This window comes from Nyctereutes procyonoides, unplaced genomic scaffold (assembly GCF_905146905.1).
Source record: "Nyctereutes procyonoides isolate TBG_1078 unplaced genomic scaffold, NYPRO_anot_genome, whole genome shotgun sequence".
Classification (NCBI taxonomy): domain Eukaryota; kingdom Metazoa; phylum Chordata; class Mammalia; order Carnivora; family Canidae; genus Nyctereutes; species Nyctereutes procyonoides.
In genome coordinates, this window is record NW_026575146.1 from 21814839 (window position 1) to 21840095 (window position 25257).

At 65.2% G+C, this 25257-nt stretch overlaps 1 protein-coding gene across 12 annotated transcripts in view; it reads right to left on the reverse strand.

The window, feature by feature from the left end:
* Window positions 1–25: 25 nt before the first annotated feature.
* Window positions 26–25257, reverse strand: part of FRMD1 (FERM domain containing 1) — a 39899-nt gene continuing 14667 nt past the window's right edge. For 6 of the 12 annotated variants that reach the window (XM_055309835.1, XM_055309833.1, XM_055309836.1 and 3 more), the window contains 13 exons: window positions 21709–21833; window positions 21418–21553; window positions 17468–17558; window positions 14348–14427; window positions 13997–14073; window positions 12876–13062; window positions 12582–12737; window positions 11973–12038; window positions 11561–11629; window positions 10780–10954; window positions 9858–10193; window positions 8639–8718; window positions 5486–7570 (listed from right to left, as the gene is read on the reverse strand). In XM_055309835.1, the coding sequence (XP_055165810.1) occupies window positions 7445–7570; window positions 8639–8718; window positions 9858–10193; window positions 10780–10954; window positions 11561–11629; window positions 11973–12038; window positions 12582–12737; window positions 12876–13062; window positions 13997–14073; window positions 14348–14427; window positions 17468–17558; window positions 21418–21486 (1512 nt within the window). In that variant the 5' untranslated portion in view covers window positions 21487–21553; window positions 21709–21833 and the 3' untranslated portion in view covers window positions 5486–7444. Of the gene's footprint in view, window positions 1300–5485; window positions 7571–8638; window positions 8719–9857; window positions 10194–10779; window positions 10955–11560; window positions 11630–11972; window positions 12039–12581; window positions 12738–12875; window positions 13063–13996; window positions 14074–14347; window positions 14428–14671; window positions 15226–17467; window positions 17559–18130; window positions 20525–21417; window positions 21554–21708; window positions 21834–25257 lie in introns of those variants that run through there. The other 6 variants (XR_008662486.1, XR_008662485.1, XM_055309829.1 and 3 more) reach the window with 6 other exon arrangements.

Genomic DNA, 25257 nt, shown 5'->3' on the forward strand with positions numbered 1-25257 from the left:
CGGGCTCCACGCCCTGTCGTTGCTTGACCACGTAGGTGCCCTGCAATAAGCTCATTTATGTTCAACTTCATAAACCTGTTGTCTTCCAAGGAAACAGTGACGCGCTGACCCGCCACCCAGGAGCAGGAGACTCCCCGGGAGAAGCAGGCGCGGCCGAGGAGCCCCCGGGGGACGGGGACTTGGGGGCTGACGCCCCTGGGGTGGGCGCTCTCGGCCGAGCAGAGGAGCTGCGCTGTGTGCGGCCGGCAGGGGAGGTGAGGAGGTGAGAAGACCAGACGAGGCTCTGGGGTCAGCACCCACATTCCGGAACCACAGCCTGGGGCTCTCCTGGCGGCCGAGTGACCCGACAGATTCCTTAGCCCGTTAAGCCCGGTTCCCGCCTGCAAGATGCCGAGTGTGCACACACACCCCGAAGAGCAGATGTTCTCGGTCATGATTCCTCCTCATCATGACCCGCCGTCCCGGGCCGACGTCCCAGAGCTGGTTGTGACGCGTGACACATGGCAGGGCCACAGGGGGCGTGGGACCCAGGGGCCCCGGGAACTTGGACATACGATGAACACCCTCCTTGACCATGGGCCGCCCGCTGAGAAGCCCGAGTGTCGCGGTCGTCTGGTTGGAGCCGTTTAGTGACGGGCCCCAGCCGGGGCATCACGGGCCACGAAGCCCCTGAGCCTGCGGGCCACTGGCCACCGAGCCCTGGCTGTGTGCCGGCTGCATGGCTCAGAGGTGACGCTCAGACGCCGGTCCCGGTCCCGTTGTGTTTCCGCGGCCCGAGTGGCCCAAGTGTGGGGAAGCTCTGTTCAGACCTCAGCCTGTCTTACGAGAGACTGAACATAATGTCATAATGTATTTTCTCGTAATTAGCACAAAGCCTGCAAGCCCGCTCCAGGGACGAGTGCAGTGCCGTGAGGAGGGAGGTGCATGGACCCGCCCCTGCCTCAGTCTCCCCAGCACGGGGGTGGGCAGCGCGTCCAGGGCCTCGGCTACTCGCTGGCCTTTCCGTTCCTGAGCCCAGTGTCCGCCCGGCCGTGGGCTCGCGTGGCAGGGACGGGGCTGGACGCCCAGGCAGCCTGCCAGCGGGGCCCATGCTGAGCTGACAGGGTTGCCCACCCCGCGGGAGGTGGGCTCCACAGACGGCGGGGCCTGGCGGTGACCGGGAGGGGGCAGATGGACCGGCTCCTCGAGGACAGATGGCCACAAGTGTTTGTGCAGCCTCATGAGCCTGACGGGACGCGGTGTTCGATCCTGACTCAGGACAAGTCCGTCTTGGGGATCCTGACGTGGGAGACGCCCCACCTGCGGAGTGGGGTGATGGTCACAGAAACGGTCCCCCGAGACCTCGAGGGAAGCAGAGCCGGGCAGTTTTTGCCTGCAAGGGCCTGAGGGGTGTTAGAGGTGGGGAGGGGGGTCCCATCACCCCAGGATCCCTGGGGCACCTGGCACCCACCGGCTCCGAGACACCCTGTGGCTCAAGGAGATCCCAACGTCTGCGAGGGCGGCCCGGGGGCGGGTCCCTCCATCCCAGGTGTGCTGGGCAGGGACCACACCGGGCCCTGGAGAGAGGTGAAGCGGGTCGCCGGCCACTCGCGGGCGCGGCGGGAGGCCAGCCGCTGTGGCAGGTGTGGCCCGCTGCCCGAGAGAGGCCTTTCTGCCCTGTGCGAGGCCGCCTCTGCCCCAGCGTCCTCCCTGCAGCCCGGCAACCTGTGCCACCTCAGGATGGGCCCCTGAGCCGGGCGCTGGCCTCTCCAAGCGGAGGCAGTGGCAGGCCTCCCTGTGTGAGCCTCACGGCGCGAACCCTGACAGCGGGGCTGGCGCATCGGGGGCAGGCTCGCCGCCTGGATTCGCACTCAGGGCCTCTGTGAGCACGAGGCCGTGGCCGTGGGAGCGCCCAGGCCTCAGGGTGCCAGCGCGCAGCCTCGGGAGCTGTTCCGAGTTGGCGCGATAACCACGTGAGCCTCCAGCCTCGACTGGCGTGTTTGGCAGATGCAGAAAACACTTCATCTGTGGAGGAAGCGGCAACGGAGCCTGGCCTCCGGTGGGTGTCCCTGTGGGGGTGCCGGAGGGCGGCCCCGGGCCTTGCAGCCGCCCCCTGCCCCTGCGCACAGCCTGCCTCTGTCCCCATCACCCAGTCACCCCTCGGGGCCTGTGTCCCAGAGGGGAGGGCCCGGTGCGTAGGAGGGAGGGTGCCTGGGGGGCGTGGGGTCACCCCGAAACCCAGAGCCAGGGCAGGAATGGACCTGCCCCAGCCTGCCCTCCCCCGCACCCTGGCCTCCCACATGGGAGGTGTGCGGTCGAGACCCTGTTCCACAGGCCAGGGCCCCGGCACCACTGTCCCCCTGACACATCTGGTACGGGAGGGCCGAGGGGAGGCAAACCGTGTGTCCTCAGGGGCCGGCAGGTTGTTGCCTCGGGTCACCTGTTGCCACTGCAGGGAATTGGCCTCCCAGCCCCGCCGCTATAGTCCCAGGCTGGCAGCTCCCCCTGTACCGCCACGTCCCCCTGCCCATCCTGCCCTGGGGACGGAGCAGCCTGACCTTCCCCAGCCACAGTCCAAGCATGGATCCACACACAGGGACCCCCACGCCTTCAGGGCTTGTGCCCCCAATCCCTGGGCCTTGCTCACCGGGCAGCTCTCTCCCCGGGCTTGGTGCCCCCACCCCACCCCAAGGGAGTCTGCACACGGGGGCCCGTGTTGGGGGGAAGCCACGTCCCCCCTCGGTGCATATTTCAGTTTGGGCGGGGGAGGCCTGAGCCCGGGGCCCTGAGCCATGTCTGTGGGCAGGGAGGGGAGTCAGCGCGTGGGGGGGCAGTCTGCGGCACCCCGTGTCTGGGAACCCCCAGCTGCTGGGTGAGGAAAAGGCCGGGCTCTGAGGCCAGAACCTGCACTGCTGGGGGGTCTCCTGTGGGAATCCCGGTGCTATTAGCTGTGAGCAAAGTCCTTCGATGACGTAGAAAAGCATCCAGTCAGAACTGCTAGGACGTGGCAAAGAGCATAAGCCCGAGGCCCCAAGATGCCACCCGCATTTCCCAGAGGCTCTCGGGAGACCCCAGTGGGTCAGCTTGGTGGAAGGAGCCCGCTGCCTTCCCATGCGGAGGTGGTTGGGGTCCCTGTGAGGGTGATCGGGGAAGGAGAGGACTGGGGGCTGGGAGGGTCGGAGGGGGCTGGAGGGGTTGGGGGGCCACAGGCCTGCCCCCGCTGTCCCCAGACCCTGAAGGCCCCTGCTGTCCCTGCCCGAGGGAGACAGTTACCCATGAACCCCACAGACACCAAACCTGACCTACACACCTCTGACTGCTTCCCCCTGGCTGGGTCCCGGCGGGGGCGCCCAGAGGCTCCGGCTCCGTCCACGACCCTTCCACAAGGGGCAATGGAACCAGTCCTTACTGGGGAGTCCGTGGGTCCTAGTCACTTAGGGTTAAGATCGTCTTCATTTTGTACATTTTAGAAAACCTGGCAGCCATGAGCTGATGGGGCCCCAGGCCTAACAGTGACGGGGCTCACGGTCCCCCTGCTGCTGGGTAGACCTGAGAAGGCCGGACTCCTGGGAGCCCCCGGTCCCCCGGATGGTCCTCAGTCCACCTGCGCTGCTCCTCGGCTCTGGGCCGGTCGGCCATGGACGGGGTTGGCTCCTCTGGAGGAGGTTGGGCTAGGTGACCCCGGGGCCACAGGGCAGAGTTCCCCTGGATGCATGATGGCAATGGGCTGTGGGTCCCCCGAGGGTGACAGGCCCCGGGCACTGAGCAGCCCACCCAAAGTGCCACAGCAGGGCTCCAGCCTGTGCTTCACCCCAGGGTAGGCAGGGTCACAAGGCCGGGCGGGGGGCCCAGGATCCGCATCAAACAAGCCCTCGAGGATTTCTGTGAATGTAGACCTGCTAACCTGACCTCTGACCTCCGGGTGGGCATCCTTCCCAGCCCCGATGGCAGTAGTGCAGGGAGGCACGTGGGGGCTTTGCTCTGTGGCCCTGCCCGCTGCACCCCTGGGGGCCACACGCCCCTCCTCGCAGGGGTCACCCATGGTCTTGGGCGCACCAGCCCTGACCTGCCTCTTCTCACAAACCATCCAGCCCGTTTTCTGGGAAGATACCTGTTTTGCCTGAAAGACGAAACCCTAATCTTACCCGAAAGGAGAAGCTGGTGCTTCTGACTTGGCTCTCCAGCCCCTCCTGCCTCTGCTCTTTCTGGGTGGGCAGGACCGGGGAGGGCTGGAGACCACTGCCCCGGCCCCCTCGTGGCCTCTAATTGTGCTCCCCGCTCACCCCAGCAGCCAGATGACCCAGTGGACAACAGACACTTGGCATCGTTTTCCTCGTCTACCATGAGGCCTGGAGGAAGGACAGAAATAGGCGCCCCTGCCAGGCTCTAGTGGTTTCTCGGGGTCAGCCAGCGGTCCCTGCGGCCCATCTGCCAAGGACACAGGGCACTGGTCCTGGCCTCCCTCCTCCTCCGGGCCTGGCCACCCTCAAGTCGCAGATGGCTGGGGTCAGGGTGATGGGAGACGGAGCCTGGACGAGCCTGGCTTGTACCCAGAGTAGCTGGTCAGAAGCCACATGGCCCCGATGTGCCCAGGCCTGCCTCCCGCAGGTGCAGGTGCGACAGCCGGGCCTGGGGCCTGGGGCGCGGGGGCAGCAAGGGGGGGGTGGGGGGCACCCTTCTGCGGCGGATCTCCTGCGCCCTCTGGTGGCAGCTGGGGACAGATGCAGCGACCCCCCAGGGCCTTCCTCCAAGCCCTGCCCCTCACTGCGTCCCTGCGCCTTGGTGCCTTGGCCTGTGCAGGGCCTGGCACCCACAGCTGGCTGCCACCCTGACCGGCGGCTCCTCGGGTGTGGCAAATCAGTCTGGGGGCTGAGCTCCTGTACCCTCACTTCTTTGAAGGAAAATGATCCCCATAGACGCAGCTCAGAGCAGACTCAACCCCTTTGTAGCTCTGGGGACTGGTCCTGGTGTGATTTTGGAGACTCCTGGGAGAGCCGCAGCCCCGACCTCACGCCGTCCTGCTCGGGGGCCCCTCCCTCGGCTACTTGCTCTTGGGGCCACCAGGCTGGGTGACCTCCGGGGCCTGGGGCCTGGGTGCTTCCTACACAGGGGCCAGACGGGCAGCCCGGGAGGCCGCCCGCCACCCCTGCCCCTGGCAGGCACCCCGCTCTGCTGGCACCTGCCCAGGGCGGACACTTGACGTGTGTCTGGTGAGGGGGACTGGGTGACCGCAGCGACCCCTGGCAACCCCCAGGCCCGTCCCCGTTCAGGCTGCAGATGAAGGAGGCCAGAGCAGCCTTCTCTCCAAGGCACAAATTTGGTAACTCTGAGCGCCCCGGGGCAGGAGAGGTCCCCGTGGCCCCCCATCCGGGGAGTGCTTGGACACAGCGCATGTTCACCAGAGCAGCCCCCTGCGGCGGCGAACGCTCCCAGCTTGGTCCTCTACCAGTGTGACGTGGCCGCCCGGTCTCCCGGCCGCCCCAGCGCAGGCCGGTGCACATGCGTGTGAAGGCGTGGGTTCAGTCCTTTATTACACGTGCCCAGTGTGCACACACACAAGATCACCTTTCACAGAAAGGATCAAAAGCCCAGCCTGGGGGGCATCAACCTCACTGTGCAAGTGTGCATGCACCGCCCCCCCCAGCCATGTGCATGCACGCACATGCACACACTGGCTCCAGCTCCACCCTCCGTCTGAGCTCCCGTGCCGCTGCGGCCGCCCCAGCACGAGCACCAGAGACGGGGAGACGTCACGGGCGCAGGGCTGTGTGGCAGTGGGCTCACCATCGCCCGCTGAGCGCTCAGGGTCTCCAGACAGGCAGGAGCCGGTCCCTCCAGGTCAAGGGGACGGCAGGTGTGCGGGTGCGGATCTTGGGTAGGGGGGAGCCCAGAGGGGCCCCAGGTCAAACGAGCCGACCCGCGCCCTGAACCCCACTAGGAGCCTCCGGCTCGGGGCTGGTTATTACCCGTCTCACATCCCTGCTCTCAGGGCTTCCGGAAGGGTTGCAAGGCCCCCCTGGGGCCGGGAGGCAGGCAAGACAGTCCCTGCTTTTCCTCCCGGGGCGTGCAGTCCCTCCACTGGCGGAGGCCACCTGCAAGCCGCGCAGCCAGCCTGCCTTTGAAAGGAAGGCACAACTATGCAAATCCTCCCAGCGTGGGGTGGCTGTCGCCATGCCCCCCACCCACGTGGGCCAACCCACGCTGGGGCTGCGGCTGCGGCTGCGGCCCTGCACCTGCCATCCCGTGCTGCTTGCTCACGGGCTCTCGATGCACCCACGGCACAGAGAAGGTCAGCTGTCCCACACTTTCCCAGGAATCGCTGCCGCAGGAGCTGTGAACCTGCCAACCAGAGTCGTGGCGAAGCTGGGAACACAGTCCCAACCCCAGCCCTGGAGCGTGGGTCGGGTGCAGAGGGTGGCGGGGGGCTGGTCCCCACTCTGCCCCATCTCACCTGGAGTCTCGGACCCCTAGAGGGTACCCAGCACTGTCCCAGGGCAGGAGCCCTGGCCGCCCCTGTGGGCAGATCACCGCTGCCGTGTGACTTGTGATGGGAGAGGACCAGGACACCGGGCTCTGTCTTGGGGCCGAGGGAGGAGGATTCAGAATCGAGATGATGGCTTCGCTGGTTGACCAGCTGTCTGTCTGGCTTTGTGAGCTCCCCAGGGACCAGGTGTCCAGGTGACCCTGCAGCTTCGGGCATGGTGCCTCCCGGGATGTCCATGTCATGTGGGTGGTGGACAGGGGTCATCCACCAGCCAGGCCTGGGGTGACAGCCGGGACCACACCTCACAGAGGGATTGCAAACACTGGGCTAGCGGAAGCCTGTGGCCAGTGCAATGACAGGTGACTGTGGCCTTGGGTCAAAGACTCCCACAGGGCTGTGCGCGTGGTCAGTGCAGAGGGAACCTGCGGGGTCTTGCCACCGTGTGGGCACGGCTACCACGTCCTCCTTCCCAGAATAGATGGGGAAGGGCTACCCGAGGGGCCAGCCCCCACTCGCCTGGAGACCGCATGGTCGGACCCTGACTTCCACCTCCTGGTCACACGGATGGATGGAGCTTGGACCCGTCATGGCTGGCACGAGAGTGGAACCCTCCAGGTCCCCTCCAGGCCTGACGTCAGAGCCAGCTCCACACCACTGACAGGTGATCATACAGGAGGGGGGGCAGGGAGGCGAGGGGAGGGCCTCAGTCAACCAGGGTGTGGCCAGAGCCTCCAGCGCAGGAGGGGGTGAGGGCCAGAGGCTGTCCTGAGGTGGGAGGAGGTGTGGGCCAAGCCCACTGGGCGGATGCAGCTGTGCTGTGTAGACAGAGCCCCACGTGGACAGGACTTGCCACATGGACAAGCCATGTGTGTAGACAGAGCCCCGATTGGACAAGCCGTGCCTCGTGGATGCAGCTGTGCCACGTGGACAAGCTGTGCAGTGTGGGTGAGGCCCAAGGGCGCAGAGCCCCATCTCTAGCGTCTACACCACAAACTCCTCCAGGAGCTGGTCCTCCCTGCACAGGACCAGGTAGAGGCTGTTGGTGGACCTGCAGGTTCCCGGCGGTGCGTGGTCCAGGCTGTGGTGGGGTGGCTCTGCCTCTGGCATCTGTAGGGGGACAGTGCGAGTGCGTTCTGCTTCCCGCCCTGCCTCCTCATCTTTGGCCACGGCTCCAAGTCTGTCCTCCCTGCACCCACACCCCCTCTGTCCCCGCCCCCAGATCCCTCACTGCACCCTGCTGGGCCCACTGTCTGCACAGCCAGCCTTCTCCTGTCCCGAGTGCCCGCCACGGGTGCAAGCTCTGTGGGCAGGAGAGGGGCACGGGCCAGGACGGCTCAGGCAGGGAGCGGCTCCTTCTGCACCGGCTCCTCCCTCTCCTCCCCTGTCCTGGGTCCCCCCTGGGGCCCTACGCAGATCCCGCTCCTGTCGGACTTGGTTACTATTTGAATGATTTTAGGGATGAGACCTGGAAGCGTCCTCGGAAGTCAAGGAGAGCCTCCTGCCTCTATCTCCTGTGTGAGGAAGCCTGTCCAGTGCCCGGGCTCTGAGGCGGCCGCCTGGGGTGGGGGGTCCTGTCCAGGTGGGGGTCCAGCTCGCACCCACCACACCGAACTACTGCAGCCACTTCGCATCCCACAGGGCGAGCTCACCACTGCAGAGGGGCTGAGCGCGCTGGCGATGCAGGCTGTCTCATCGCCCTTTGGGGGGCATGTCCTATCCACTGTCTCTGCCAAAGGACCCCCAGCTGCACAGGGCACCGACCCTGCCCAAGGCACCGGCTTCTCTCTCTATCCCTGGGAAGTCACATCACAGCCTTATGTTCTCTCTGTCCAGGGCACCACCCCCAGGTCTGCTCCAAGCAAGGTGGGGAACCCTCAGCCCAAACCATTGGTGTCGGTCTCTCCTCTGCCCCAGGGGGGCCTGGAGCAGCCCCTGGAGTGCTCACTACCTGGGGTGGGGGGTGGACTCTGCCACCCACTGAGCACTCAGCCCAGGAAGGTGGAGACCTCAGGGGGCCAGTCCCTGCCTGCCTTGTTCCCCGGAAGCTCCCCCACCGCCTGACTACAGGTCCAGGGGGCTCCACCTGGGGACCTCCGGTGGGCCTGGACGGGCCAGGAGAGCAGGTGCCGGAGCCAGCCTGGGGCTGCCTGGCCTGGGGCTCCCACGGGAACATACCTGGTACAGGGCCTCCGCACACCTGCCCCTCATCCTGATCAGTGGGACCTGCACGACTGCCGAGGGCTCCCGGCCAGAGGCTGTGAGACAGGAGGAGGCGTGAGCAGAGCCGGGATGAGCCCCCGCCACCCAGCTTCTCCCCTGGGGACCCTCACTCTGACTTGGGACTGGGCCTCCATGCACCCTCCCTCCAGGGCCCTTGACCTGCAGCGTGGTGGTGGGGAGGTCGGCGGCAGTCACACCCTGGTCACCCGTGCTCCCCACTGACATGTCTGAGCCTCCTTGAACATGCGGGCCACACTCTGGACCACCTGGCTCCTCCTCGCCCACGGAAGCCGCAGCCCCAGCACAGGACGCCCACCTTCGGGGCCCCCATGGGACTAGCCCTGCAGGGTCCCTCTGCCGTAAGCCTTGCAAGGGTCCGGGCCCTCCCCACCCCCATCCCGTGGCTGGCACCACCCCATCCTTCCTCACTGGCACCAGGGCTGTTTGGTTGACCAAACGCCCCGATGTCCAGTCGCAGCGCGCTCTTACTGGGCAAGCTCCGTATCATTATTATCGTTCACGTTGGATTGCAGACCACGAGCTTGGACAGAAACAGATGGAAGCCCCGTGGTCCTTTACCACCTGCCCCTGGCTGGCCCTGGTGTCCCGAGGTGACCCTGGGTGACCCTGGGAAGCCCTGGGTGGCCCTAGTGGCTGGGACCTGCAGCTGGTCCCCACGAATGCCCCTTGCAGCCGAGGGTGCTGCGGATGGTCAGGGAACAGCAGAGCCAGTGGGACCTTCCTGAGGTGCCGGGGAAGGCGCTCCAGGGCCCCCCATGCCCAGACCGCCCCAGAAGCACCCCTGAGGGCTGAGCGGAACAGACATTGGGTCCTACAACTCCTGGGGGCTTCTCATCTTATGATTTCACTGATCCGTGTGGCTGCAGAATAATCTGGGTGACACTCCCTGATGGCCAGATGATGAACGAGGGGCCCCGAGGAGCCTCTTGTGCCCAGCTGCAGAGAAGGCTGCAGGACCCCCATCACGCTGCACCCCACAGGGGCCCTGCCGTCCCGTCTGACCCCTGACCCCAAGGCCCACCTCATGGCAGGGGAAGGGCGAAGGAGTTGCAGGGAAATCCCAGTCACCGCAGCCTCTCTGGGGACGGTCTGTGCTCATCGCCCTGGTGCCCACAGCAATGGCCCTGCCAGGGGCCGGCTGGGGCACACTCACCGTCTCCCCGGGCCCGGCCGTCCCCCTCTGCCCAGCCTCTGCTGCCAGCCTCCGTGCCGTGGCCGCTCCGGCTGGAGCTGGAGCCGCAGGGTGGCATCTCCACGTAGAGGGCCTCAGCACCCCCTGGGGGCTCGTCCACTGCCATCTCCCCGGCCTCTCTGACGCCTGATGTGTGGGAGCTGCTGCCGCTGTCAGCTGACCCAAGGGAGAGGCGGTGGGGGACGTGCTGGCTGCTGCCCCCGCTGCCCAGGGAGCCCCTGCTGCTTGGGTCCGGGTCCAGGTCCAGGTTCAGCTCCAGCGTGTCGCTGATGTAGGACTCGCGATAGCGCTCCTTCTCTGTGAGGGGACAGGACCGACAGTCCCTGTCGCTTACACCCCGACAGTAGGTATAAGCGCCTTCCTGGAGCCGCAGGCTGCCAACAGTGGCCGCCCACCGCCAGCTGGCGCTGAGGCCCAGGAGGCACAACATGAGGGGTTTGTGGCCCTGGGTACCCCCGTCACAGCCCAGGCTGCCCAGGTGGCATCTGTCACCCTCAGCCAGTAAGCTCCTGATACGTGCCCCTTGTGATAGTTTCCCAAGGGCTCTTGCGTGGCTCTCAGCTCGAGGGACCCCGAAGCCGTGCCTGCACGCGAGCAGCATGGTCACATAGAGGCACGCCGCTGCCCACACAGCCACGGACCCAGGAACCACCCAGCCCCTTGAGAGCTCTGACCCAGAATCCAGTAGGTCTCTAGGCCGCATCTTTAGAACTGCGCCCCGGGAGGAGTGGAGCTGCCTCCTCCCCCTCGAGGGGACACAGGAGCCAAGAGGCCACGCCCCACAATGGGACCAGTGGAGGTGCCACCAGCCGCCGTGCCCTGTGCCCGGCGCAGGCGAACCCCGGTGCCCGGAGGGTCGGGAGCGCGGGTGGATGGTGCGCACCTTCGGCCTCCTCCCTCTGCCGTAGCCTCTGCAGCGCGGGCCGCAGGCTGAGGTGGAGCTGGTGGCTGGCGCTGAGCAGCTGCAGCAGGTGGCGCGAGCGCCAGGCGCAGCCCGTGTAGTACACCAGCTTCCGCGCTGACGGCAGCCCGTCCAGCCGCATCTCGAACTTCTTCCCCTGGACAGAGGAGACCAGATGTAACTGCGGGGAAACCACGTGACAACAGGACAGAAGTGTCTGAAGCAGCGGCCCCGACCCCAAACTAGGAAGCCAGCCGGTGCGCAGGCGGGAGGTTAGGGGCACGAGTCTAAGGTGGACACCGCCCTCAGCCTTGGCCAACCTGGGGGCTGACCGCATTGCAGGACGGGGCACCAGGTTTCGCTTCGCCGTCCGGAGCAAGGGTCCAGGGCCAGCGTCTGCCTGGGGCCTCACTGTCCTTGCGCTCAGCCCAAGTGCCAGGCCCGGCCGGGGAGGCCTCGTGAGGCCAGGACACACAGCGGGGGCACGTGGAGGCTGTCACCCCAGAGGTGCGTTTCTATGGCTGACTTCTCACTTCCCTTGAGGGAGCCCAAAGGTCGCCGGGATCAGAAGGCGAAGGCCGGGGCAGCGGCCACGAAGCACTTCCCAAGGGCAGGGACACTATGCCCTGCAGCGAAGAGCCAGGCCCTGGACACCTCAGGTGCGGGGGCTCGGGCTGGGCCCCACGGAGGATGAGGGCCCAGGGGATGGCCTGAAGTCCAGGGGTGGGCTGGGCCCTCCCACCTCAACCCCGTCAGCTCGTACCAGAAACGCCACCTTCCCAATGTGGGACCAGGGGAAGTCATAGAGCAGCTCGGGGGCACGGTTCACCTCCTGCAAAGGAGAGAGAGCCACTCAGGAGGGTCCACCCGAGGCAGCACCCAGTCAGCCCTCCAAGAGGAGGGAGGGGAGGGGTGGGGAGGTGGAAGGAGGTGGGAGGAGGGGGAGGTGCAGGGAGGGAGAGAGAGGAAGAAGAGGGGAGAGAGGTGGAGGGGCAGGGAGGAAGGAGGGAGAGGGGAAGGGGAGGAGGAAGGGAGAGGGGAAGGGGAGGAGGAAGGAGGTGGAAGGGGGAGGCGGGGAGAGAGGAGGTGAGAGAGGGACAAGGGAAGGGGGAGAGAGAAGAAGGGGAGGAGGAGGGGCAGGGGGAGGGAGGACGCTGCAGGGACTCTTCCGGTACCTGGTAGACTTGCATTCCCTTGAGCGTCAGTCCCAGGATGATGGTAGGTCTGTCCTCCTTCTTGTCCTGGAGGACACGAACCTCAGAGAGGCCCAGAGCCCTGTGCCGGGCAGTGGGTGGGTCCCGCCACGGACAGCAGGGCCCTTTCCCTGTGAGGCCAGAGGCCTGGTCCCACCTCCTCACCTCCTTCACCTGCTCTAACTTCTGCGTCCCTGGTAGCTGAGCTCCTGGAGCCCCACTCACGGGCCCTCCGCCCAGCTACCCCCAGACCATGCTGCCCACAGACTGCGGCGGGAAAATACCAGAATCGGTCCCATTCCACAGATGGTCCCCCTCGCTCGGGCTCCAGGTGGGGCAGCTCCCACCATAGGAGGCCGGTGGGGTTGGGGCCCAGGCCAGCTGTGGGGACGCCATCCACCCTGTCCCAGGGTCAGGGCCCTGTCCCGGGCTGGCTGTGGGGACACTCTCCACTCAGTCCCAGGGTCAGGGCCTGGGCCCAGGCCAGTGGTAGCAACACGTCCTGGCTGCCCCGTGGGCTCAACTCATCTGGGCCCCTTGGACACAGCAGGTGTGGGGCAGCCTGAAGTCCCGGGTCCCGCAGGGCCTGACCTTGTACAGCCTGAAGAAGTGGACAGGGACGTCCTCGAGCCGACAGGCCTCTCTGATGAAGCACAGCACAGCCTCCTTGGGGTTCAGGCCCCGCTGCTCGCGGTGCATGGCCGGCGCGTGCCTGAGGATGTAGGGGCGGCCCCTCTTGGCGATGATCTGGGGAAGGGCCACAGGCCTGTTGGTCCCTGCCTGCTCTCCTGTCCCCCGCCTGCCCCTCTGGCCTCCAGGGACTCTGCCCCAGGGCCTGGGCCGAGAAGGTTCTCCACCGCGCTGCTGAGTAGCAGGTGACCTTACCCATGGCGGAAAGTAGGCCTGGGGCTCGAAGTACCTCCCCGCGTGGACCGGCTCCCGGTGGTTGCCCAGGTCGGCCTGCAGCCCGTAGGCGGCCAGCAGGAAGTAGGCCTCCTCACGGTGGGCGCACTGGGACCTCAGCACCCGCTCCTTCAGGTGGCAGTAGTACAGGTGCCTGGCCGTCTGGTCGCTGGAAGGCAGCAGGTGGTGCCGGTGGGAGGCGGCTCCTGCCCTGCCACAGCCTGGGGCCCGCCTGCTGCCCCCCCCCCCAGCCCTCAGAGCTTCTCCAAGTCCCAGGGGTTCCCGTCCCTGTCACACCACAGGCCACTTTCCAGCGTGGCACAGATGGCCTTGGCCGGTGACCTCTGCAGTCGAGAAGCCCGGGAGCCTCAGTGCTCAGAGTGGAAGTGCTGAGGTCAGGCCCATTCCCTGGTCAGGTCACGCCCCGGGCCGCGTGGGCAGTGCTCCAGAGAAGAGCTCATGCACCGCTAGCTGGGATCCCATGGGATCCACTGGGACCGGGCCCACCCAGCCTACATGGATTTCCTTCTGCTAATTTCCCAACGTGACAGGCAAGAGCAGGCTCAGAGCTTCTAACACTAGTAACGTGATTGGTGTCACAGCACGGGGCCACTACTCTCCGCCACCCTCCACCTTCCAGTTCTCCCATCTACACTTCTCCAGAAACTTCCAAGTGACCACCCATCCCCCACTCTCCAGAGCCTTCCACACAACCACACATGCCCACTCCTTCCTCCCCAGCCATCTGTCACTGGCCCCCTGGCAGGAGCTCAGGGCATCCTGGGGGCCGGGCCCCGCTCATCTGGTCCAGCGGCTCAGGTCCCCACGTGGTACCTGGGGCAACCCCTCAAGAAAGCAGCCCCACAAGGCAGGAGGCCCCAGGGGCGCCCGCCCCGCACCCTTGCCCCCAGGCCAAGAGCGGCGCCCCCCGAGGGACAGGCCAGTCCTTCCGGGTGACAGGCACAGATCCCCCTGAGAGAAGCCGAGTGGGAGGGTGTTGCATTCCCAGGGCGCATCGCTGAGCAGAGCCCACCCTGCCCATGACCCGGTTTCCAGGAAGGTCACCTCCGTCCCATGAATGTCCTCGGACGGTGGCGACTTACCTTATGACCCTTCCGTTGTCCACGTAGTACCGCACTCTGAGGAAGGTGACGAAGGGCGCGGGAGGCCGCCCGCCGGCCTGGGGGGGGAAGCACAGCCGGAGGGCAGCGGCCACCCGGGCAGGCACCGACTCGGTGCCACCGGGTCCCCCACCTTGGCTCCGGCGGCGACAGCCGGGGCACTTCCAGGACTCTCATGACGTCGTCTTCCTTCCCAGAAGGGGACATCCCGGCTCGTCGTCCACCCACTCGAGAGCACCCCTCCCCGCCTCTGACTCCGTGGGCTGTGGCTGTGCCCCCCGGGGACCGCTCTGGGGACACAGCAGACACACGCTGCCTGCGGGTCTGACTTACCTCGTGTGCATCCCGCTTCCAGTCCTTGGAGAAGTACTTGCTGAGCTTCTGCTCCAAATCCATGAACACGTACTCATCGTCTAAGGGAAGCAGGGCCTCGTCAGAGCCTCCACACCCCAGGTACCGCGGGGGTCACAGGGTCACATCGCCCGCAGCTCGGGGGAGCGGGCCACCACGTGTGCCGGGTCAGGAGGTGGCCGCTCCACCAGGCGGCTCTCCAGGGGACGGGCAGAGCCACCCACGCCAGTGCCTGCTGCACACTCGGCCTCAGGCAAGTGGGGTGCAGCCTCCAGCCCCTGATGGGTCCTTCACAGCCAGACTCACCTGCGGGCAGGGCGGCCACTCACCGCCTGGAGTCCGCAGCACCTGTCTCGGCCTCTTCTCTGTCTCTCTGTCTCTGTCCCAGCCCCCCGGGCTGCATGCAGAGGTCTCCTGCCTTGGTGTTGGCTGTAAACCTCAGTCCCCATCATGTGCACCTCTCACAACCGTGGGGTCACCAGAGCATGACTTTCCATGACCCTCCCACCTGAAAGGTGCAGGTCCCCAAAGGAAGGGCTCCATCCCATGACCAGGAGGGTGCGCAGTGGTCCAGGGCCCCGTGGCCAGCGGCTCAGCCAGAGGGACAGGCCGCGTTGGACGTTCACTGGGTGCTCGTGGCGGGTGGAGCAGCTCTGCACCGTCTCCCCTTGCAGAGAAGGAGGCCGGGCAGGCAGTGACCCCAAATTCCTTCCTGGAACCTGCCCACCCACTTCTCAGCGTGGCCATCTCAGATGTCCTGACTCAGAAGAGGTGAGTGACCAGGAAGGGCCGCTTGGCAGGAGCAGCAGACGCTCGTCTGGGAAGCCCCACTGAGTAAATGCACCTCCTCCAGGAAGACCACCCCCAGCGCCCTCAGCCCCCAGCCCCTGCTGGCCCCCTCCACCCTAGACCGATCCCGGGGGCCCCCACTCCTGCCTGGGCCCCCCGCAGCCTGGCTGGTCAGTTTGTATGCCCAGAGGAGGGTACAACTTCCGTGGGTGTGCGCACACACACATGCACATGTGCACACGCATGCACACACACGGAGGTCACAGCTGAGAGCTGATGTGGTCCCCACCTGGGTTCCAACTCCCCAGCATCATGATTCAGGTATTTGGGTCCAAAGCCACCAGCCTGAACACCGGGGATGCTGAGCCACAGGCCCTGCTCCACAAGCTACTGGGGGCTCCCAGGGCCTCCACTGTGACAGGGGGTTCACCTCCACCTGCTGAGGGCATGATCCCTCCTTGTGAGGACCCCAGCCCAGAGGTGGTCCCCGTCCCACTTACAGGCAGGACCCTCCACCAACATTAACTGCCCCCCGCTGCTGTTCCATCACGTCTTCATGAGGCCTCTTGGCCGCAGGGACCCTTAAGGGTCCATCTGCTTGTCCAGCACACGCAGGGGGCCTCTTGGGGCTGCCTTAGGCCATCGAGTCCAGGGGAAATGGGACACTTTGGTGCTCCCCCCAACCAGGGCAAGAAACCGGGAGCACACAGAAAGTGGGCAGAGCAGAAACCAGCCCCTCCGTCCCGAGACGACTGCTGCCAAGCCTGGCTCACGTCCTTCTGGCACTGACTCGACCCACCCCGTGGGGTTTCAAACATGCCCCTAAACACTCTCCTGATCCTTTTCTCTTAAAGCTACTCTAAACCCTCAAATGCCAGAGGAGGCCAAGAGCAGAGGGACCACGCCCCCCTCTACTTCCCTGCAGACGACCGACTGTCCTCTCCGTTCCTGAGGCCACAGAGGGGTAACCACAGAAGCCAAGGTCAGAGACCAGCTCCCTGGCGTGGACACCGCCATCCTGGAGCACACCTTGTGACAATTTTATTTAAAGATTTTATTTATTCATGAGAGACACATACGGGGAGAGAGAGAGAGAGAGAGAGAGAGGCAGAGACATAGGCAGAGGGAGAAGCAGGCTCCATGCCAGGAGCCTGATGTGGGACTCGATCCCGGGTCTCCAGGATCACACCCTGGGGTGCAAGGCAGGTGCTAAACCCCTGAGCCACCCGGGCTGCCCCCTCACGGCGATTTAAAGGCAGGAAGCCTGGCAGCCTTGGCTCCTCTGGGGGATACTTGGAAGGAAACGCATCTGCAGCTTCCTGCCCTGCACTGGTCTCTGGGTGACACCTGAGTCCAGAACATTCCCTGCACATCCATCCACGTGAGGCCCACACCCAGAGCCCCAGCGGGGCCGTGATGGGTCAGGTGGTGGCAGCCTGTCCTCTCAACTCCTGGCCAGGCAGGTGGATGGCGGGCCTGGAGGCTACACAGGACCAGAGATGTCGGGGGCGGCAAAGTCCCCTAGAGGGACATGGGCTCTAGGCGGTACGGCTCAGGGAGGGGAGAGCACCACTGCCCCCCCCTACTGCTTCCCTCCCCAGATCAGGCCCCCAGGCCCCACCGGCCCCGGGCTTCAGGAATTCATTGCACATCCCTGAGCCCCTCTCTGCAAAGCGAGCTCCAGCCCTGGGCCCTGGGGGTCCTGGAAGATGAGGCCTGCGTCAGGGGCCAGGGGCTCCCAGCAGTCCCCCAGCAGGTTCCCCACTGCTTGGCCTTCCCTGGGGGCCCCCAGGAAGTCAGGGGGCCTCCTGCCACTGATGAGCCCCATCCCAGGAACCAGGAGTAATTCCACTTACGGAGTGTAAAACCCTAACCCCTGGCACACACACCCCCCAAAGAAAGTGGGGGTTTATGTATGTGTTTATTTCCTTGGCTGTGTCATCTCTGTGGACCCAGACACAGAGCAACAAATGGTTAAAGTGGGGGTTGTAGACATCAACCTCCAACTGGGGGTAAAGCTACCCATTAACTCAGCTTTCTGTGCAAATTGGGGAAAGTCCACCAGTATTAAAATTTAACAGCAAAGCCAGAAGCTGCTGCTGCAAACCTAGCCCTGGTCGCTCTGCCTGCCTGTGGTCCCGTCTTTCTGTCTGAGCCCCGGAACTGGAAGGTGCTGCCCACAAACAGCAGAGCAGGGGACCGTCCAGGGGCCTGACAGCCTGGACCACCGACACAGGATGCCCTAAGGCCGCACCACATGGGGGGGGGGCAGTGGGCCCCACGGGCAGGTCATCCGGGACAATGTGGACTTACTTCTGACCACGCTGAGGCCAAAGAAGTGGGCTTCCTTGATGCTGGTCACGTCACACACCTGCTGGAAGAGCTCACGGCCGGTTGCCTGCACCTGCAAGGTGTGGGTGGAGGCTCAGGGCCCCTAAAAGGGGTGGACAGTCCAGCGGGAGCAGGACGGCCACCGCTGCTTCCACCCAGGCCCCTGGGTGCCTGCCCGCGCTGGACCCTGGTGCCCACCCACCCAGCAGGGCCGTGAGGGAGCCAGGGCGGGGGAGGCTGAGCGTGCCCTGACCTCAGGACAGAAGCCCACTGTCTCATCCTGGCCTGTGCGGGGGCCGCCTAAGGATGGGGAAGGGGGATTCGCATGCCCCCCCAGGGCATCAGCCGGCCTTTGTCCTCATGTACACCCCCCTCACCTGGGTCACTCCTGAAAGCAGGCCTGGGGTGTGGGCACCCAGAAGTGGGCCTGGTTGCTTGGGAGTCAGAAGGGGCTGAGGGTGCTCTCAGGTCACTGGGCCCGCCCAGCGATCCCCGCAGTCTGAGCAGGTCGGCTGTGGGATCTGAGCCTTGGGCCTTCGAAGAGGGGGACCTTCCTGCCTCAGCCTACCCACAGGTGCCTCTTGCCGGGCGTCAGGCCCAGGTGGACCCCCCAAGCCTCTGGGAACGCCGGCCCTCCCCCATCACCTGTGAGGCCCCCTGGCTCCCACCCACGGGGCGGAGCTGCCGCTATTCCTGAGCACGTATCGCTCCTCAGCTGTGTTTCGCCTGCGCAGCGGGGAAGGGCGCGCTCTCCCATCGCATCGATTGTCCCGTCTACTTCACGTTACCCCAACAGCACTTCGTTACACCTCAAAACTGAACCATCTCCTAATATCGAATATCCAGCCAGTGTTCGTATTTCCAGCTGTCTCATGAATTCAACTTTTTCACACTTTGTGGACTTGAATCAGGGCTCAAGAAAGGGCCGGCGCTGGGGCCCGCTGCCAGGCTGCCCTCCCTCTGGCCGCTGCTCCGCCCCGGCCCCCATGGTGCTGCCCGCGTCTGCACCCACTGGCGCGTTTCCTCTGGGCACCTGGCACGCTCTTCTGTCCTCGGCATTTCCTGGGGCTGGTGGGCAGTCCCGGTTCACGGTCCAGGCCGCGTCTCCGGTGTGCCCAGGATGCCCTACCTGTGTCCTCTGAGAGCAAACACCTCGCCTGCCGCGGGCCACCCAGGCTCTGGGCCCTGCAGCGAGAGGGGTGCCCTCACATAACCCATGGGCGGGAGCAGGACAGACCCGCGTGCTGAGCTCGAATCCACAGGCTCTCGCCCAGCACTCTGCTAGGAAGGGGTGTACTGGGCACGGGCCAGCCCCAGGGGTTCCAGGACCTGTCTCCCCACCGGCTCAAGTCAAATGATGCACCTCGACTTTGCAGCCGTGAATCGCTGTAACACCGGCTCCAGTGTCCTCCATCTACTAATTCGGCAGCAGATGTGGAGCCAAGCCTGCCACAGGGGTGACGCGTACCTCCGGCTCGCCGAGGACACAGGTGAAGGCCGCTGTCCCACCCCACCGTCGCTCCTGGGTCAGCGGCACCTCAAAGGACCCCCGGGACACCCTCCGATCAGCTCAGCCTCTCATCACCAGACGGGTAAACTGAGCCTTGGAGAGATTCTGCTGCTGATGTCAACGTTGGCGTTGACCCAAATCCAGAAGTCCAGAGGGACTCCCAAGTGCGTCATCACCAGCAGGCCGAGCACATTCCACCCGTCCGGAGGGGGGACCCGTGAGTGGGCAGTGGGACGCCGGGTGGCTCTCGCTCTCTGCCAAGCCTCACCCACGTTCGCGCTGCATTATCATGAACCCCACTTTCCTTCAAAATGAAAACACCATCTCCAGGGTCAGCTAATCTTCTAGGGTTTTCTTGTCCCTCTCAACTCAATGGAAACATGGTGAGGGAAAGTGGAGGGGAACAGCGGTTCCTTCTGCCCTGGCCAGGCGGCCCCGACCCTCCGTGTTCCCAGGATGAGGCGCTGGGACTGAACTTGCTCCCCGGCCGGCCGGCAGTGTGCACCAGGGACCTTCCGCCTGAGGCCGGTGAGAGGGCGTCCTTCCCGCTGCTCCAGGCAGGGGACCCCGCAGGGTCTGCTCTGGTCCCTGCTGCGAGGGCACACACCCATTTAGCGCTCACCCTGCTGGGCCTCAGTGTCCCCTTTGTAAAATACGACTGATGAGACCGAGAAGGAGCATGTGCAGAGGGTTGAGTGAGCCGGTGTGCATGACCCCCGGGGTGCTCGGCATGGGGACTTCTGGTACAGGAGGGGGCGCGCGGGATGCTGACAGTGGAGGGGCACGGTCCCCTGCGCACCAGAGACTGCCTGCATTAGGGGGGCTCGACACCCCTCCACTTTTCACTCAAACAATTGATGAGAACTGGAAGGGACCCCCTGTCCCCCCAACCTGGACCTGACCTGTCCTACTAACCGCCCATGAGGAAGGGCCCAGAGCGCAGCACCCTCAGAGCTGGGACAGAGGCTCCGGCTGGGCGGTGCTTGGAGTTTTCCATCCAGCGGGTCCCCACTGAAGTTTGCTCCATGACCAGTCCTCACGCACCCCAACAGGTGAAGCACAGCGAAGGGGCTCTGTCCCCCAGGCCTGCCACATGCCCCTGGGGGCATCTTTGTCTACCAGCCCCACCCCTGTGGAAAGCCGGACCCTAATATCCCAATTCTCCTACTTAGGGATGCAGCCTCGCCTGGGGTGGGGGGGAGGGAGGACAGAGCGGGACCCAGTCTCCAGGGGGGCCAGGTGCAGGCTGACACTCCCCGTGACCGCGGGCCACCCTGGATGTGATGGCCTGGAGACCGCTCTGCCCCTGGAGTGACAGGTCGCACGGGAAGGGGTGGCTCGGGAGGAGGTCGTGGCTGCACACAGGATGGCCCCGTGTCCGGGGGGCAGGTCCACCGGAGCGGGCTATGCAGAGGGTGAGCACGGGAAGTTTGTCTGCAATCTGGTACACAAGCCACTTCTCGTTACGCGTCTTGGATTTTTAAGCAACTGCATCGTCCGACGGAGGTTTGCAGAAGAGCCACACGGCCCTGTGAGCAGAGTTTCAGGCATCAGCCTTCAAAGGAAAGCTCCAGGGAATCTTGACCATTTGAAACACACGTTCCATGGTCTGGCGGGTGGCGGGCAGGTGGGTGGCAGCCCCAGGTCAGGGCGCCCCGGCCTCCGCGGCCACACCTTCCCCAGGGCTGTCAGCCGTGCTCGGGCGCACTCAATGAACCGCGGAACTGACGGGTTACGGGGTCAGCATCTCGCGAGTGGAGCCTGAGTGCTGGGATAGGTGGAGGCCACACAGGGCCCGTGGTGGAGCCCGTCATGGGGAACCCACAGCCGCGATCTTTCTGCAGACACCCCCAGCCTGGGCGCGTGCACTTGGATGAAGGCAGGCAGCCCTGGGGGCACCGCCCTGGCGGGGGGGGCGGGGCTGGGGCCCCTGCACCTGCCCCGGGGAGGCGGGCGTCCTTGGGGAGGGGGCAGGTGCTGCAGAAGAGCCCAAGAGGGTCACCTCCCTGAGACGCAGGGCAGGCGGGGCATCAGAGAGCTCCGGGATAGGGCCTTGCTAGAAGCCAAGTGGGGCCGATGAAGAATAAAAGGGAAGAAGGACCGAGGGGACTTGTCCAGAACCAAGGCAAGGCCACACCAGCTGCCTGCTGGCTTCCAAGGCCACAGAGCTTAGGTGTTTGAGATGAAATGTGCCACAAAATGCCACTTCGTACTTCCTAACATCTTCGCCTTGTTGGAAGAAGGGACCTGTGACATCCCCACCGCCCCCCTACAGTGCCCTCCACGGTCACCCCAATAGTCACCCCACGGTCAACCGCCTGGGTCCACCGACAGTCCCTCCACCATCCCCCACGATCACCCCACAGTCACCCCCACTGTTCCCCCCACAGACACCACAGCCCTAGCTCTCCGCCACGCTCACCCCCACCACCAGCCGCAGCTGCTCCCGCGTGGGCAGCAGAACCAGGACATCCCTGGCCTCTGCGGTCATCTCGCTGTGTCACGGCACTCCCGTGGCCGCACGCAGGCTCTCAGGACGGGGCCTCCTCCATGGCCTCCTGTGGGGAGGGACTGGTCAGGGGCATGGCCAGGGAGGGGCCGAGCTGCAAACAGCCTGTGTGCCACCCGGACGCCCGGGGCTCCGTGTCACTACCCGGTGGGCCCGGCCCGGCCTCCCAGCCACAGGTGGGGAGCACAGCACCCCCAGACTCACCCCACTGCAGGTTAGCCAGGGGCCGGGCTCCTTGCTGAGCTCCTGGCTGGGAAGGTAGGCGGAAGGCAGCCCACGGATGGGCCAGGACAAGGTCCAGGTTTATAAATAGCTGGGGCACGCGTTGGCTGGAATGCAAATAAACAGTGTCAGGCCGGCCCCACCCTCCCCTGGCTCCTGTGACCCCAGCTCCCCCGGGACCACCTCGCGGCCCCCTCCTTCCTGGGGCCCGGGACAGAGGGCCATGTAGAAGCCCGTGAGGACACAAAAGCCAGCACCCGGATCATTCCTGAGGTTCCTGGAGAAGGTGGGGGCAGAGGGAGAGCAGAACCCAGAAGGGCACCTGCAGCATCAGGGCGCCTCCCCCGGCCCCAGCACCCCCTCCCCTGGAGGGGAGAGAATCAGGAACGTAGCAACACTGTTCCCCAAACAAACATGTCCTGTAGGCACAGTCTGACTCCCTTTAGCGCAGGAACTCTGGTCACGGCCCCTGGCTGCGGGTCACCTGCTACCTGCCCCACAGTGAGTAATGCCTGCCACAGGTGAAGGTTGGGTGAGCTGCCGCCAGTGAACCCTGACCCTCTGGGCAGAACGGTGGCTCCAGACCCGGAAGCACAGGGGACGGACATCAAGCCCCCTGGAGAGGTCTCTGCTTGGCCGAGCAGGTGCTCCTGTCACCTGGCCACCCAGGGGGTCCCATGAGGGTGGCCCACCTGCCCCTTCCACCCAGACTCGGGCCCCTGATTGCTGCTGCCCTATCTTTCTCTCCCCGGAGCAGGTGCAAAGCTGTTCATCATCGGACACATGCATCTCTTTTCAAGAGGGCGAAGAGCCCGAGAGAACACAACCGGGATTTCAGGGGGTTCACTGGCTTCCGCGGCCTGTGGTGCAGTGACTACCGGTCCCCACGGCTCCCGTCACAGCACAGGACACGTGACCAGGAGCGTGGGCACACGGCGAGGACGTGCAGCGGCAGGGCGACTCCACAGAGCACACACATGCCAGACCTGGGGGGGGAGCGGTGGGCAGGGGCCCCTGGGCCGTGGCAGGAGGGAAGCAGGTGCTGCACCCGCCGGGGAAGGGGAGCTGAGAACCACTGCAGCGGATACCCAGGGCCATTATGCGTCTGGCCTCGGTTCCTCCGCTGTGCGAGGGGGTGACGGTGCCCCCACGAGCTTTACAGGACCTGCGGCCAATGAGCTCCAAACACTCCAGTGAGAAACAAGGAAGAGAAGCCCCTGCGCTCCTCCCAAGAGTGCGACCCAGGGATTCTCTAAGGATGGAAAGCCCCCACCCCCACCCCCGCCCACCTGCCTCACAAAGTCCCTGGGGTGGGGGTGGGGGGGCAAGTCCCAGGGCACGGGCCTGGCCAGGCGGCCTCCAGGTGAGCCCAGCTCCGCGGGCCCCAGGGCCGGCTCCCCGCCCTCTGCACCTGCCCACCCGTCACCGACCACTGTTTTCAAGCTTGTCAGGAGGCTAAAAGCTTTCCTCCCTTGGGAAAACAGAAATGTGGCGAGGCCCCAAAATAAACACCACTTCTCAACGCTTAATTGTCTTCTGGATGAGCTCACGCCATCAAAAGTGGGGAGGAGCCGGCAGAGGCGTGAGAGAAGCAGCGGCCCCCCTGCACCCCGACCGTCCTGCGGCTGCGCCAGCCCCTCTCTGGCTGCCCCCCGATAGCTGCCCCCGCGCTGCAGACCTGGTCTTCGTCCTCTGCTAAGAATGCTCTGAAAATAAAGCTTCTGACACCCAAGTCCGCAGAGCACAGGCTCACGAGTGGCGCAGGGACACCGTTTAAGCAATGCCAAGGCGTGACGGGCCCGCATGCGAACGGACACCCAAACGTCCTGCTGCCCGGGACACGCCAGCCCACAGCACGCATTTTGTGTGAGTCCCTGAAACGTCCAGAAAAGGCAGCACCCGTAGAGGCAGAAAGCGGGTTTGTGGCCGCCCACGGGCACGTGGTTTTGTTTCAGGGTGATGGGAAGGTTCCATGGTGGTGGGTGCACAACTCACAGATTTACTAAAATGCGTTACGAATACTGAAGAGGAACGTATTTTACAGTGTTTCAGTCAGACCCCAATAAAGCTGGTTAAATACATAACATGGCATAAAATCATAGAAAAACACAGAAGTCATTCGGCAGATGGCAGAGCTAGGGCCCTGCTAGGCAGGCGTGTCGTGAGCACACGTGCGTGCATGAATGTGCGTGTAGGCATGTGGGTGTGTGCGTGCAGGTGTGTGGTGCGCACAGCTTCGGGGACCCAGGGCACCCCGCTGCCAGTCTCTCCTCTGGCCCTTCTCCGCCTGGACGACAACCCATCTTAGGGGGAAGGACTCTGAGCTCAGAGGTCACGAGGCCTCCCCTCGCCTGCACCCTGGGGCCCGTCGCGCACACACCGTGCGTGTCCCTGTGGCACCTCGCCCTCGGGCCTCATGGGCCCTCACAGCACCTCACGAACGCTCCCTTATCCCCACTGCTCCCAGAACGGAGTGGTGGCTCGGGGCGGCCTGCCTTGCTCATTTTCAAAGTAGGGAAACGGAGGCACAGAATGTAGAGAGGCCTGTCCAGAGCCCCTGGCTCCGGCATTTCTAAGGCCCAAGCCTGCTGAGAACCTGCTGGAATCCCACGGAAGGCGCCTACTAACTACTCCTACTAACAGTTCGGGAATGAGCCGTCAGCATTTCGGGAAGCACGAGACATCTGCAGTGTGCCAGGGCAGGGCAGGTGGGGGCTCCCGGTCCCCGAAGGGTCAGGAGGAGCTTGCCAAGGACAGGACAGGCGGCCGGAGGCTGTGTGCTGACCACGCAGGGCCGTGTTTTGCTTGCTGCCCTGTCAGAATTCTTGACCTCAATTAAAACCCGCAGCCCCACAGCAGGGCGTGTGGGAGGCCGGTGCGAGCACCCTCGGCTCCGGGCCACACCAGCTGCCTTTTCTCCTCACTGACCTTTGCTGCAGGCTGCAGGGGACAGCCTGCGACCCTGGACAGACGTGTGGCATCCTGCACGTGATTGCACACACTTCTCGAGGGTCGAACAGCAAGCCCGGCCCTGCCATCCTGCAGGTGGACGTGGGCCCCTGGGCTCACACCCGTCCAGCCACCGGCCCGGCCCAGCACCCTGCCACAGGGCACCTCTGGGCACAGGGACGGGACAGACCAGGGGAGCCGGTGGGGCCCAGGTTGCACGGACATGGCGGAACGAGGGCTGTGAATGTCCCAGCCACAGAGCATGAGGCTGTTGGGCCCCTGGGGAGTGACCTCCTGGGCGGACCAGAGACCACGGCCCCCCAGGCCCACACAGCGTGCCATCGTCTCTTTCCGGTGGAGCACAGGTCAGGCCCCCAGCAGCGCTCCCCCCTCCCCTCCTAGACAGGCCCTGCCCGGCCCCGGGCATCAGAGGTGGGGAGGGTACCTCCAGGCCAGGGGCAGGTGGTCACTGCCCTAGGCCAGCTGGGACAGACGTCCTGGCCACCCTTCATGAACGCTGCCTTCGAGCAGCCACGGAGCGTTCAGAAACCGTTCAGTACGTTCTCGCTCAATGGTGTGTGC